The 16,615-nt window shown below is 31.2% G+C and overlaps 1 protein-coding gene across 1 annotated transcript; it reads left to right on the plus strand.

Moving 5' to 3' along the window:
* Positions 1-7,799: 7,799 nt before the first annotated feature.
* LOC136230209 (acyltransferase GLAUCE) lies at positions 7,800-14,486 on the plus strand. Its single transcript, XM_066019195.1, has 2 exons — positions 7,800-8,294; positions 12,839-14,486. Exons 1-2 carry the CDS (start codon positions 7,851-7,853, stop codon positions 13,733-13,735), a joined length of 1,341 nt encoding a protein of 446 aa, XP_065875267.1. The 5' UTR covers positions 7,800-7,850; the 3' UTR covers positions 13,736-14,486.
* The last annotated feature ends 2,129 nt before the right edge of the window (positions 14,487-16,615 follow it).

The following is a 16,615-nucleotide window of genomic DNA, read 5'->3' on the forward strand; positions in this document are numbered from 1 at the left end:
CCTAGTTGTTCCCTTAGATTTAATTTTCAGATCTAAAGTTCATTCATTTCCAAGTATAATTTTATATTTTATTTGTTGTTCAATCATTTTCTGTAAGGTCGGTATCGTTTTGATAATCGAATCTTTGAAATTTTTCGGTCTCTTTATTCCATACAATCGTTTTGATAATTAGAAGTTAGAAAGCGCAACTCAATTCATTCCACAGTTCGAGAATACTATAATTCTCTGGCACGCCCGCATTTTTCCCACGAAAGAGCCAAACACATGTTAAAAAGAGTAATTCTAAATCTAATTAAAAAAATTTGTATTACAACTGTGTTAATCTATTTGGGTAAGTGTCGATTTCGTTTCGTGTTTCGGATTACATATAATTTTGTTATGAATATATACTAATGATCACTTTTAAAAATATAAGAAGATATAATACTATTTTTAAATACTTTATATCATTTTTAGATTAGTATGTTAGCATTAACCATTGCAAAATCCGTTGATATTATGTTAAGGGATCAAGTAATGTGTTTATAACAATTTAGGAGGTTCGTTTCCTACAGATTTAGTCCGTAAAACCCTTCTAGTTTAGCTAGAGAGAATGTGGATTGCTATTCACCGCCTCCATTTGACCTTTTTGTCCTTTTCTTTTTTTCAACCAAAACTTCTCATTTTTTCTCTAATCTCTCCAAAAATCACAAACCTCTACATGATAATCATGGCAGGAAATTACGGCAAATTTACTGGAAAGTTATGTTTTTTTGTTAAATTTTCATCGAAAACACGAGTTCCGTCTCCGGATTTGGAGATGGAACTCGTCATCTGTCTACTAGGCGGATGAATTTCCGTCTGTTCAAAGGGCAAGCGGGAGATTCATCCGCCTGCCCAATGGTTAGGTGATAGATTCATTCGCCTTCCCAATGTAGAAAGTACAAATTTGACCCTAACGTATGAAATTGTCCAAATTTAACCATGATGTTTCAAGTTAAGATCAATTTTATCCCTATGTTACCGAAAAATGTGAAAAGATTGGTTTGACTGTTATTTAATTGTTACATCAAACATTACAATCATCAATTACGTCTAAGATATTTAATGTGTCACTAACATAGTTACAAAAAAACTTATTAAAATGCTAACAACTAAGGTGTTGTTTGATAAAACTGAAAATTAAATGCTGAAAAAATAAGTACTCAATTTTAAGTGCTAAATATTATACATGCTGAAAAAATTGAATGATGTTACTTTTATAAAAATATTAGCTTAATAGGCACCCAACCCCCTAAACTTGTAACTTTTTTTCACCTGGCCCCCTCAACTTAGGGGACAACCTCTCAACCCTCTCAACTCTCCAAAAACATCACATACAGCCCCTTACACCCCTATGTTCGGTCAAAATATTGACCCGTGTAGAAAACACGCTTGACTGTTGACCACACCAATGCCACGTGTCATTTTTTATTAAATTTTTCCATTGAGACCCCTGCTCGGCGAGCAAGCCCATTTGTGCTCGGCGAGCAACTACCAGAGATAGATTTCGATCAGAATTCTTATGCCAGAATGGAAAATTTTAATAAAAAAGTGACACGTGACATTGGTGTGGTCAACAGTCAAGCACGTTTTCTACACGGGTCAATATTTTGATCGAACATAGGGGTGTAAGGGACTGTATGTGATGTTTTTGGAGAGTTGAGGGGGTTGAGAGGGTGTCCCCTAAGTTGAGGGGGTCAGGTGAAAAAAAGTTACAGGTTTAGGGGGCTGGGTGCCTATTAAGCCAAAAATATTAGTTGATAATGTTTAGCTTAAAATGTTAAGTTAAATATTTTGACTTATCAAAATAAGTGATTTTAACTTAATTAACTAATTTAAGTGATGGAGAAACAACCGTTATCAAACGCACTTAAATTAAATAAATGCTTAATATTTTAATTTAAGTAATTAAGTGGTTTGTCAAACAAGACCTAAATCTGCCACATATAAGTTAATCATAATTTTTTTTTATCACCGTGTCTGAAATGTTTACTGTATTATTAATATAGCTACAAATAACCAATAAACAATTTATGAAACTGCTTCAGTTTATCAATAAACTTTTTTATAAGATCTAATACGACAACTAAATAATAATCAAACTAGCTTTTCTAAATTTTCGATAACATAAACTAAAATTAACCTTACTTTGAAAAAATTAGATTTAAATTTATACCATATATATGCTAAAGCTCAGTCTACACTTTTTTTTCAGTGATATATATATATATATATATATATATATATATATATATATATATATATATATCTTTTTTTCTTTTTGTATCTTTTCTCTTAAATTATTAGGTGAATTATTTCTATCAAACTATCCACTAATAGTCCATATGGATTTAAAGCTCTCACTACCAATAAATACTAATTTTCAACACCATACATATTAGTGTGAATACAGTTCGGGACAATTCGGGTATTTAAAAATCTCTAGAGTCAATAGTACAATACGATTCGGTACTAAACAAAAAGTCAATGGTTCAATCTGGTTTTAGATCTTTTTTCCAGATATTCGGTCGGGTTCTAAAATCTCCAACATATTTACTCAGTAATATTAGGAATTTGAAAATCTCAAGAATTGTACCTAATTAAGTCAACTGTATAATTCGGTTCGGTCCTTTAAAAAAAGTCCAATTATGGATTCTTTTTCCGGATATTCGATCCAGTTTCCGAAATCTGGTGGCCACAAAAGTTTAGACAATGCCTCCGAAAGGTCACAAAAGTTTAATAAGTCTCATTAAAATCACTTAAGTTTATTCTTGTCCCAATAAAGTCACTTTGAACATTTTCCGATCATTTTTCTCCCAAAATTGATTACTTGACATCTAATCACATGTCTCAATACCACGTGGCATAATAAAAAAAATTAACTACAAATTAACTCAATTAAATAAGGATTGTCAATTAATTTTTTTACCACAAATTAACCCACATGATATATCGATTGTCAATTAAAATGTGTATTTACATTTTTTTAATATGTCAGGTAGCGATTACAAGATGTTGAGATGCCATGTCAGCAATTTCATTAAAAATATAATTAAAAAAGTTTAAACTGATTTTGTTAGGATAAAAGCAAACTAAAATGATTTTATTGAAATAAATCGAACTTTTGTTGCATTTTGAGGATATTGTACAAACTTTAGTGAGCGTCAATACTAATTACCCCATCAACTTAGAAACGTAACTCAAACATTTATCATCCATATGGGAACCCTCTACCAAGAACCTTATCCTCTTGTTCAAGATCCGATACCTAAGTCAGTGAAGTACCTGTTATGATTAGTTGGAGGCTTATGAGGAAATTGTCGCTTGCTTCTTCTTTGCTCTCTCGAATGGTTTTTCCTCCTGGTCTTGGGATATTTTTGTCTTTCTCTACGTGTGGGAAGAGTTCTTGATCGGTAATACCTTTTCGTGGGGGGAGGAGCTTCGGGAACGGTCCTCAGGCTTTTTTGTGGACTGATGGCTGAAATCTTCTGTGAGGTTGAGGTTGTTCCATAAATCTTCGTTGGCTTTCCTCAATTGGTTTTTAGCTCTGCCATCTTCCTATGATGTGCAACTTTTATATCATCCATCTCTTTTTGCATTGCTACTAAATTTTGCCTGAACCGCCGAAAAACTTCGTCCTTCAATAGTTGTGGTAACTGGTGATGAACTTTCGGTCGGATTCCTTCCTTGTGGGGGGCGTCGTTGGGTTTGACGGGGGGAAGCTCCGATGCCAAAGTCAGTATATAGCAAGAGAATAAACTGTATTGACAAAGTAGGGTTTAGGAGAGCGAGAATGTGTGTGTACCTCAATAGCTTGGGATACAACCTATTTATAGTCATGTAGTCGTAACTCCTAGTAACTAGAAAGTCTTCATTAATGCCTCATTAATGGCGGTTACTGATCTCATTCAAATGTGACCGTTAGCTCATTAATGGGTTATTAGTTGCCTTTATTGAGAATCGGCTTAACCGTTTGACGGACGGATCGAGGCATGATGGTGGGTCTCCCATAGGTTTGACTACGGATGGCGTGTGGCGGAATCCAGGTGATCCGCCACTCGGATGGCTTGCTTGATACGCCATTGCTTCCCGGATCGTCCGAGTACACAGTCGTTTTGGCAAATATCCTCTTTGATCCCGTAGATAATATCTCGATGTTATCAAGCTGGTATTGAGGCTCTAACTGTGGCTAGCGCTCAGCTTCCTGGTTGGATTCATCTGTATTATTCTGATGGACCTCTAACTAGATACGACTTGATTTAGTCATGCCTGAATGATATGATTTATCATTGTTTTGTTCAAAGTCCACGTTCGCCGCACTAATGATATCCGAATATATGAAGCTTAACTAATCATCTGAAGGTCTCGTTGAGCCTTCCGAATATTAACCTGTAAAACAGAACCAAGGTTAGAGAGGGGCCGACGTCCGACGAACCTGCTCTGATGCCTTAGCCAGTCAAGTGCTTAGGAAGTCTTGAAGAGTATGAACTAGTTGTGAGATAAAAGTTAACGTCTCGTAGAATGTAGTTATGCCTGTCTATATATAAGGTTCAGACTGAATCCTTCATTCACTAGAAGTCCTTTAAATATTAGGATTCCTTCTCCTATTAGGAGTATAGTCTTAGGAGAAGTCCTTTGTAATGTAGAACTTTGGCTTGTATAAACTTCCCCTTATAGGATAAACATTTCAGTAGAAGCTTCTTAATGATTCGAAGGTTCCATTTGTGACACGTGATATTTAATCTGAGGGCTGTGATTATGCCACGTATATTATTCTTTTGCACAATATCACTAGTTTTTTCAAATTTTCAGTAATATAGAACTAAAATTGATCTTATTTAAAAATGTTAACATTAAATTTACACAATTTTATACGTTAAAGGTCAATTTACACTTCTTCAAAGTGAAATTTTATTGTTATCCCATATATATATATTATTTTTTTTGTTCTTTTCTCTTAAATTATTAGGTGAATTGTTTCTATCAAACAATCCACTAATAGTCCATATGTATTTAAAGCTCTCACTACTAATAAATACTAATTTTCAACACCATAATTATTAGGGTTAAATACAGTTTGCTACAATTTGGATATTCCAAAATCTTGACAATGGTATCTAATAAAGTAAATAATATAATATAGTTGGATAAAAAAAAAAAAAAAAGTCACTGTTCAATCAGGTTTTAGATTATTATTTTTTCTAGAAATTTGGTCCGATTATAGAATCACCAATATATTTATTTAGTAATATTATAAATTTAAAAATCTTCAAAATTGTACCTAATTAAGTCAACAGTACGATCTGGTTATAGAAAAAGTTAACGGCTCAATCCAATTCTGGATCTTTTTTCCGGATATTCAATCATGTTCAAGAATATCCAAGATCCACGTTCATCCATAATATATATAGGCCTAATACATCCCTGGCCCGGAAGTTGTCCACAACCTATAACTGACCTCTTAAACTTTAAAACGTTTCTACTAACCCCCTCAACATACTTATTTGGAACAAATAACCCCTCAAATGCCATGTGGCAGTGCATGATTGGCAGTGGAGGGTTAGTTGTAACATTTTGAAGTTCCAATCGCATGATGTCATGTGCCATGTGAGCAGTTATTTGTTTCAAATAAGCAAGTTGAAGAGGTTAGTTGTAACGTTTTGAAGTTCAGCGGTCAGTTGTAGTTTTTTGACAACTTCGAAAGCTAGGGATGTATTTTATATATATATATATTGTAAGATTCTTAAAAAAAACAAACATCTAGGAAATCACACAACATAAATCTGTCTTAAGAATGTTAGATCCTTAAGAAAATAATCTTTCTGTCTTAAGAATGTTAGACAAACAATTATGTCTGTCTTCAAAATGTTAGATGTGATTAACCAAAAAACAAAACGAACACAGAAAATAATATGAACAATAAAGTTAGAAATTAAAAGGAAAGAGTTAGACAAATCTGAGGCCTGTATTAGCAGTTTCCTTAAGACAGATGTCGTCGCTATTGACGACCGTCTCCCAGGATACAACAGATTACGCAAGCGAACTTAACCGTGTGTAGCCTAGTTATCACCGGAGTAGGAAAACAAGAACAACTTGTGAATTACAGAGAATATTTTCTCCAACCGTATTTGAACAACCTGTGAATTTTGACAATCCATTCTATATAAATAGAACTCGAAAGGATATGTCTTTCCACGAACTAACACGACTGTTTATGTACGAACATGAATGTTCACGACAGACACGACTATTCACGAAAGGGTGTGTTTATTGGTATTTAAATTAATATATATTTTTATTCATTTTTTCCCTATATATATATATATATGTTTGTATTTGTGCTCAAAAACTTAGAAACGTAACTCAAACATTGATCATCCATATGAGAACCCTCTACCAAGAACCTCATCATCTTCTCCTAGATCTAAAAATCACAGTAAAAGAAAAATGTTTGATTTTTCCCCCAAAAGTTACAAAAAAAATCAATGTTCTTATCAAACATAGATCAAGTTCTTAATTTCAATGTCGAAACACTCCATTTTTTCCAATCCAATCAAGATTTTCCTCCTCATCTTGTATCCATGAAACTCAAGAAAACTCTCGAGAAACTGCTCGAGCCGTACGATTTCTTGGCCGGGAGGTTGAAGATGAACCTCAAAACGGGGCGTTTTGAGATTGATCATAATGGTGCTCGGGCTATGTTTGTTTCGGATTATTTCTACAATTGATCAAACTTGTTAATACTGTAATTGTACCATTTTAAACATTAGACCTAAAATTACTGTCAAAATTAGAAATATTTTTACACCATATCCCTATAGGAAAATATTACTCCAAAAAATCAACGAATCAGGAATAACAACAATATAATATTATTATTAAACTCAAATTATGTAATACAAACGAAATTATGGAAAACCTTAACTGACGAATTAAAAGTCGGATAGAGTATCTGAATGTTAGAGGCGATTAAACCAAAAAACAAAATAAATACAGAAATGTGTACGAATAATAAAACTTAAATCAAAAGAATAGAGTTAGACAAATCTGATGTCCGTATTAGCAGCCTCCTTAAAACATATTTCATCCCTATTAACGATCGTCTCCCAAAATACAATAAATTATGCGAGCGAACTTTTACCGTGTGTAAATTCATTACCACTAGAGTAGGAAAACAAGAACAAACATATAGAGAGCAGAAAATTTCAGAAAGTATTTCTTATTTTGCTAGAGTATAAATTTGACAGTTCCATTCTGTATAAATATAACTCGAAATGACATGCTTGTTCACGAACTAATGGTAAAATTGTATCGTTTTAAACGTTAGGCGTAAAATTGCTAGTGACGGTCAAAATTAGGAATTTTTTTTTTGCACCATATCTATAACAACCTGGTCCAATACCATTGAGATATTGTCTGCTTTGGCCCAAAGTCAACAATTTGGACCTCACGGCTTTAAAACGCGTCTACATATATTACACTTCGTCTTGATTGTCAAAATTAGGAATTTTTTTGCATCATATTTGTAACAACCTGGTCCAATACATATACACATTGTTCGTTTTGGCTCAAATCCAACAAATTATGCCTCACGGCTTTAAAACGCGTCAACATGTATTATATTTCTATCTTATTAATAAACTTCAATCACTTTCTTTCTATTTCCGATGTAGGATTCAGTTCATTTCTGTCCCCAATCGACATCACCTAGGGCTCCTCTTTGCTCAGATCTTCTGCCCCCTCCAGACCGGATTATTACAATATCCCCCTCTATATGTTTGTGCTTGTGCTTGTGCTGAAAAACATAGATCATCCAAATCTATTCTTCCATGGGAACTCTCTACAAAGAACCTCATCATCTTCTCCAAGATCTGAAAATCACAGTAAAAGAAAAATGTTTGATTTTCCCCCCAAAAGTTACAAAAAAATCAATGTTCTTATCAAACATAGATCAAGTTCTTAATTTCAATGTGGAAACACTCCATTTTTTTCAATCCAATCAAGATTTTCCTCCTCATCTTGTATCCATGAAACTCAAGAAAACTCTGGAGAAACTGCTTGAGCCGTACGATTTCTTGGCCGGGAGGTTGAAGATGAACCTCGAAACGGGGCGTTTTGAGATTGATTGTAATGGTGCTGGAGCTGTGTTTGTTTCGGGATTTAGTGAATGTAGATTGGAGGAGCTTGGTGACCTGGTTTATCCTAATCCAGCTTTTGGACAGCTTATTATCAATAACTCGGATAAAGAAGATTCACCTCTCTGCATTATTCAGGTAATATGAAATTTTTTACGGTGTGCGGGGATCAGTATTGGCCTCGTCCATTCAGATGATGGCATGTCAATCTAACTACTGATGTGGCAGTATCTGAGTGGAGGGACCAGTATTGGTCCCGGTCCACATTAGAATTTCTCGATAATGTGTCTGAGAATAATTAAACTAAACTTTATTCATTTTCACGGTACGATAATTAGACTTCAAATCGTAGCATAAAATTCACTTAATTTTACATTTTTTTAATATTATATTCTAAACTTCAATTAACGTTTCAAAATAACTGTTGATGATCTCAAAATATAAAATAATGTGTTTTGGAAAAGATTGGATAACGAAAAAAATTTGGTAAATAAATATTTTCCTATGTTTGGTTAAAACATTGGAAAACGAAAAAACGAAGTGGTCGATAACTAGTGTTTTTGAAATTTAACAAGAGATGTAGTATGTTTCTAAAAGTTTAAGAAAATGTTTTACTCTTTTTAAAGGTAAAATATTTTTCTCACTTTTTTCCGTATAGTTTTCTTTTGAAACATCTAAAATTTTTGGTGGTCTTATTTTCCTAAGTAAACAAATATCGGAAAATCAGGAAAATATTTTTCAGCAAACAAATGAGGTCTAATTCTTCAAAAAATTTTGTTTTGAGATCATTTAAGTTTTGTTTGATTAAGAGAGAGAAAATGATTTTTTTTAGAGAGATAAAGCTCCAGACATGATGATTTTGCAAAAAAAAATTAAAAGTTTGGTTTTATAATAAATGTGGTTCTAAGCAAATTTAATTCTTGAACACTTTGAAGTCGTTAACAGTCATTTTGAGGCGTTGATTGAAGTTTAGTGATCATAATGTTAGAAAGTATAAAATTGAGTTACGTGTAAAATTGAGTTACTTTTATATTACGTTTTGAAGTTTAGTGGTCATACCGCGAGAATTAATAAAATTTAGTGGTCATAGTTGTAATTTATGCAAAAACAATAATATGCACACTCAGGGCGTCTTAAATATTTTTGGGACTTTGTGCTAAATGAAAAAAAAGGGACCATATTCATTAAAAAAATTAATACTTTCATATAATAATAATGTTTCTACAAAATGAAACACCAAAATACTTTTAACTTGATTTTTAGCATTATAAATATAATTAAATAATTAAATTAGATAATATATAATAACAATAAAAAAATGGGACCCTTCAGACTCTTAGAGTGTTAAATTTCTAGATAAATTAACATTCACTTAATTTTTCACATAATAATTAATAGCAATAATTTATTTAGATTTGTATAATAAAAAAATTGGGCCCCTTAAAATTGGGGTCCTGTGCGGGAGAGCTCATTGTACACCCTTCTTCTACTCCCCTGTGCACACTCAATAAGAAAAACTAGTTAATTTTATCAAAATAAAGATATTTTTTTTACCATCAAAAAATATATTTTGCTTTATTTTGTATTTAATTAATTCTTTGGTTTCTCTTTTTCAAAGAAATTAAAATTTTGAAACTACAAATTATATTAATTACAAGTTGTTTATTCTAACTTTATAATTTACCAAAGTTTTTCTAATATTTATCTACAAAACAAACTAATCCAAAATCAAAATGGAAAAAAAACAACTAAAAGATTTAAGTATTTGTAGGAGTTTTAATATGGATCTAAAACTTTTGCAAAATTAAAATTTTAAATTTTAAAATGAAAATATTAAAAATTATAGATTTAAATGGTTTAAATGGAGCTAAATTTATTAATTACATATCATTTTAAATGTACTGAAATTATAAATATACTACTATCATCTAAATAATTAGTTCTTAATTTTAACCAACATAAGGTATATTATTACTAATGACCTTTGATTATACGGTTAAGGTGCAAAAATACCCCTAACGTTTTGGGACAGGAGCAATTTTACCCCTAATGTCTAAAATGGTGCAATTTTACCCCTAATGTTGGAAGCCAAGAGCAATTTTACCTCTAACGTTGGTAAATTGAGTCAATTTGAGAAATAATTCATCAAACTGTCTTTTCGGTCATGAATCTTGTCATCTACACTTCACACGTGCGTTATTTTATCAGTAACAAATCACAAACATATGTTGGGATGTGAAAAAAAATAAGAAAAAAATATTAAAAATATACTGTCTTTTGTACGAATTAGACAAAAAAATTCAAAAAATTCACCGAATTTATAAATATTAATCTCTAATTTTATTATTAAATTACAAAAAACATTATATCCTTTTTTTTTAGAACAAATTGATATGCAATTGGTGCAAAATAAAGAAAAAAAATGATTGTATTTTATAATAGTGTCTGAAATTGATCCAATTTATCAACATTAGTGGTAAAATTGCTCTTGGCTACAAACATTACGGGTAAAATTGCACCATTTTAGACGTTAGGGGTAAAAGTGCTCCTGACCCAAAACGTTAGGGATATTTTTGCACCTTAAGCCTTGATTATAACTTCAATTTAATCACTTTTTTTTTGGTAGAAACTTCAATTTAATCACTAATTGTTTAGGTCAATTAAAAATTTATTTTGATGAAAATGGAATTTAAATCATTTAAACTAAATAATAGTGCTCTAGATATAGGAAGTTAGAACATGATATTAATTAATGTATTACCATATATTAAATTTATAGTTCATATAGTTGGATCAGATATGCTTTTCTGTGATCTCCTTTTTCTTTGCCATTTTTTTCCCCATGACATTCATTAATTCATGCAAAAATGACACATACCTACAAGCACAGCTTTCTTTTTCTTTTAACTAATTATATAGCCCTTTATTTATGGATTTTAAAGTTTAGTTTCTTAAATTTTATATACATACAGTAAAACCTCAATAAATGCATATCTTTGAGACCGGAAAAAAAATATTCATTAAGCGAGATTATTTATTTATCGATAAATGAATAAATTATTCATTTATCGATAAATCAATATTTATTATTTTATAGATAATTTTTCATTGTAAAATACATACAGATGAAGAAATTATCCAGTCAATAATGAACAATAATGATGGAAATGATCCAGAGCCAGATGATAGTTGCGTTGTCGCAAATGTATCATCAAAAGAGGTCTTTTTGGTTTAGGTGGAAAGAAAAAACAATTAACTGTAGATGCATTTTTTAAGAAGAAATGATTTCTAGTTGATTGATTGGAAGGTTTTGTATATATATATATATATAATTTAATAATTATTAATTTATATTTTCATTGGGCCTTAAGGATTAAATATATTTATTACTTAATGCATTTAACGAAGTTATTACTTTAGTCCATTGGTCCAAATCGGGACCGAAAGAATTTATTACATAAACGAGGTTATTACTTTATCGAACATTCATTTATCGAGGTTTAACTATAATTGTAAATTTTTAATTAATTATATATTATTAATACTTTATTAATTAATAAATCTATAATGTTCATGAACACGCTCGTGAGCAATCTTAGTTTGATTAATTTTTTTAATCATAATAAATCTATAAATGGAGAAATCTAAAACAACGTAGTTTTGTAAATTTTAAAACTATGTATTTTGCGTAACAAAATTTTAAATCATTATAAATAATGAACATAATTAACGAGTTGTTTGCGAGCAAAGGTCGCAACCAGCTCACGAACAGAACATTGAGTTTGAGCTTGTCATTTTTTTTACGAGCAGAGCATGAGCAGATCAAAGCCCGGCTCGACTTGATTACAACTCTAATCATAATATTATTGACACAAAACTTTAAATTGTTGATTTTTGATAGAGGTAGTAAATTTATAACCGATACATCGATATATAATTTTAGTATTTGGATATTAGTTTAGTAGGTAATGTGTTATTTTTGGAATGACACAAAATGGTAGGCAAATTTTTGAGTTAGATTAAGATTAATCTGCTAATTCGAAAATTGATATAAAATGATATGAATATATAAAATTATTATCATATTTTTATATTTTTATATATTACCTTAATTAATAAAAATAATAAAACTATAATTATTTTTTCCAAACACGACTCGAACCTCTCATATTTTTACATGTCATCGAGGTATTAAAATTATATGCGACTTGTAAACGTATTATACGAATCCAATATGATACTAATGAACTTTTAGATAATAATTGCTAACAGATATTTATAAAAAAAAATGAAATAAAATACTTAGAATTATTACTATTTCCTTTTATATTTTTAAAGTCATCATTATATAGTTACACAATAAAATTACATTATTCGAAAATACGATACGAAATAAACACTAAATCGATTAAATTGACACGATTATGATATTATTATTTTTTTAGATTCGTTTAATACTATCTCAATAATTAACACGAGACGAACAATGATAAAAATATGATAGTTTCACCCGTAATTTTTCAAAATATAAAATATTAACTTAATAATGAAATTTTCTAATGTGGATCGAAATCCTGCCACTCATATGATATCACCTAACGTGACATTATCTGATTGGACGAGCCCATTGCCACGTCATCGAAACATTTTAATTAAATTAATTTTGTAATAATATATTACAGGTGACGTCATTCAGCTGTGGTGGGTTTGCAATTGGCATTTCAACCAACCATGCAACATTTGACGGAATTAGCTTCAAAAAATTCTTAGAAAACATCGCCGCCGTAGCCGCCGACAAGCCTCTCGCCGTTACTCCATGTAACGACCGTCAACTCCTAGCCGCTCGCTCTCCGCCTCGCATCACCTTCCCCCACCCGGAGCTACTCAAACTCAACACTCCTCCCAGCCACCAACAACCAGATCCCGCCGCCGCCGCAGTATTCGACCTCACCAAAGAAAACCTAGACTTCAAGATTTTCCGATTAACCTCCGCTGACATATCCGACCTCAAAGAAAAGGCAAAATCACATCCCGGAGCCCGTGTTTCCGGCTTCAACGTCGTAACAGCTCACATCTGGAGATGTAAAGCGCTGTCGTACGATGAAAACGAAGATCTGGAAAGAGAATCGAGAATTCTCTACGCAGTGAATATACGGCCGAGATTGAAACCTCCATTGCCGGATTCGTACACCGGGAATGCAGTTCTGACGGCGTACGCGAGTGCGAAATGTAAGGAATTGAAGGAAGGGCCGGTTTCGAGATTGGTGGAGATGATCGTTGCCGGAGCGAAAAGGATGGACGATGAGTATGCTAGATCTGCGATTGATTGGGGAGAAATGAATAAAGGATTTCCAAATGGAGAATTCTTGGTGTCTTCTTGGTGGAAGTTAGGGTTTGAACAGGTGGTGTATCCATGGGGTTCGCCGGCGTTTTCTTGCCCTTTGGTTTATCACCGGAAAGATATAATCCTGCTTTTTCCGGACACCGTTGATAGAGAGGGTGTTAATGTTTTGGTCGCTCTTCCTCCTCAACAAATGGTTAAGTTTCAATTACTCTTCAAAAACTTCTTATTAGATTAATTAAGTCCTAATACATCATTAGTCTATAAATCATTGATTGTCCCGTAAACTTTCAAACGTTCCGATAGCTCTTTCAACTTGCTTAAAATGTTCTGATAACTCCCTCAACTTACTTAAAATATAATCAATTAATCACTAAGTTATAAAGAAGTAAACTGCATTGGAAAGATATATTGCACGCGTCTTGAAAAAGTTAAACGATCAAGGTTAGGACGTGAAGTTCTTCTATCGGAGAAGACATATTTGATATTAGAATTGCATACCCCGACCTAGGTCGGGGTATGAAGCTCTAATATCAAAGAAGACATGTTTGAAATTAGAAGTTCATACCCCGATCTTGGTTGTTTGACTTTTTCAAATCGGCGTGCAATACATTTTTCGTATGCAGTTTACTTTCTTTGCAACCGAGTTATTAATTGGTTACATTTTAAGCAAGTTGAAGGAGCTATCATGTCATTTTAAATAAGTTGAGAAAGCTATTAGGATACTTTAAAAGTTGACGGCGCAATTAATTTTTTTTAGACAAGTTGAGAAGGCAGATGATGTATTAACTATTAATTAATTAATATATAACTTTTCAAGAAAAAAAACAAGATAAATATATCTAATTATACATGCTATTTGGGGTATTTGTTTTCTAATTTCTCACATGTATAAGTATATGACATCCAATTAAGCTTTGTAACCTTTACATGTTGGTTAAATAATGAGAAGTATATAGCAATATATATAATGATGCAATATCTGATAGCCGTTAGCTGTTGCTAGTAGATCATAGATGTTAGTTGATTTTTCTGCTAAAAGCAGCTGTTTCGAAATAATATTGGATATTTTTTATCTCCTGTTTTGAATTAAAAGGGAAAAGACAGTTCCGAAAAATAGAACCAAATTCGAATTATAAAAAGTATAATTTCAGACGAATATGAAATTAGTAAGGGATAAGATACCAAAATAGGCCTAAGGTTTTTAGAGAAGTACCAATTTCGGCTCAACGTTCAAACTAGCACCAATATATGCTTAACGTTTACAACATAATATCAATTTAGACTTAACGTTTACAATATATCATCAATTTAGGCATCACGTACAAAATAGCACTAATATAGGCTTAACCTTTACAAAATAATATGAATTTAAGTTTAACGTTTACAAAATATATCCAATTTAAACTAAACATCACAATTAAATTAACCATATTATATTATCTTTTTATTTAGTTCTATTTTATTTATTTATTATAATACAATTATTAATATTCTTGTATATTAAAACCTTATATTTGTTTTTCATCAACCATTCCATGATTCCTAAAGTTCATGGCTCATGAAATATTGTGGATATTCAATTACTTTTAGTTTGCATATATTACATGATCAATGAAATTTAGTAGTCATAGAATCGTTAATGAAAAACAAATATAAGGTTTTAATGGGCAAGAATACTAATTAATTGTATTATAATAAATAAAAAAATAAAACTAAATAAAAAGATAACATATAAAGTTAATAGGAAAAGAATATAATATGATCAATTTAATTATTACGTTTAGCTTAAATTGTATATATTTTGTAAACGTTAAGATTAAATTCGTATTATTTTGTAAATGTTAAGCCTATATTGGTGCTATTTTGTACGTGAGGTCTAAATTGATGCTATATTGTAAAAGTTAAGCCTAAATTGATATTATGTTGTAAACGTTAAACCTATATTGGTGTTATTTTGAACGTTGAGTCTAAATTGGTACTTCCCCAAAAACCTTAGGCCTATTTTGGTATTTTATCCCAATTAGTAATGCTTGTTTAAGTGAATTATATATATGCACAACTAGTTAATTTGGTTAATTATAATTAATTAAGACTTCAATCGTGTAAAAGTGAAAGAAGAGCTTAATCAACAAAATTAAATTCAAAAGCTTAAGTGCTTAAAAGATGGGGGTTTTTAAGAGAAAAATATGTTGTTTTTTTTTTATGATATGTTAGTAATATCTAGCATTTTTCTTTTCATTTTTAAGTATTATTGTTGATTAATAATTTAAATAAAAACTCATAATGTATTTGAGGATTATGGTTTATAAATTAGGGATCGAAGATATATATTTTTTAGGGTTTATGATTTTTGAATTTTGACCTAAATTTTTTTAAAGGCTTAAAGCACTTTTTGGCCCCTGACCTATCCAAAATTTATGCATTTGGCTCTTGACCTATTATTTGGTCATATTTGGCCCATACCCTATCAAATTAGATAAAATCCAACCCATATTGAATGAAAAATTAACTCTGTTGGAAAATTAACGGCAGTAACCAATACAAAAATGACACATGACACATAAATAAAATTAATTTTCACTCTATCGGAACACTAGAAAAAGTTTTTAGGATTTTTTACTGTGTAAAATAGTCACTGTTGCCATCTCCAATTAAAAATTAATTTTATTTATGTGTCATGTGTCGTTTTTGTATTGGTGACTGCTGTTAATTTTCCAACAAAGTTAATTTTCCATTCAATATGGGTTGAATTTTATCTAATTTGATAGATCATGGGCCAATATGACCAAATAATAGATCAGGGGCCAAATGCACAAATTTTGAAGGGAAAATTACATAGAAATTCATCTTTTAAAAACTATTTGCAACTATATCAAATCATAATTTTAAATTATGTCAAACTAGTAAAATCAGTACTTTTAATATATTTTAAGAATTAGAATTTATAAATTAGAAGTCTAGAATATATTTTCTTAGGAGCGGCCTCTTGCTAAATAAATTGGCAGGGGATGGCTTGCCCCCAGTACACCCTTGTGGTGGGACCCCTCTCCGGACCCTCGCTCAGCGGGGATGCGTAGTGCGACCGGGCCGCCCTTTTTTTTTATGGTGTAAAATC

This window comes from Euphorbia lathyris, chromosome 5 (genome assembly GCF_963576675.1).
Source record: "Euphorbia lathyris chromosome 5, ddEupLath1.1, whole genome shotgun sequence".
In the NCBI taxonomy this organism is placed as follows: domain Eukaryota; kingdom Viridiplantae; phylum Streptophyta; class Magnoliopsida; order Malpighiales; family Euphorbiaceae; genus Euphorbia; species Euphorbia lathyris.

Excerpts from the sequence above, each read along its gene's own strand:
- LOC136230209 (XM_066019195.1), top strand. The coding sequence starts at position 7,851 with ATGGGAACTCTCTACAAAGAACCTCATCATCTTCTCCAAGATCTGAAA. Across the intron at positions 8,295-12,838 it reads CACCTCTCTGCATTATTCAG|GTGACGTCATTCAGCTGTGG; the intron begins GTAATATGAAAT and ends AATATATTACAG.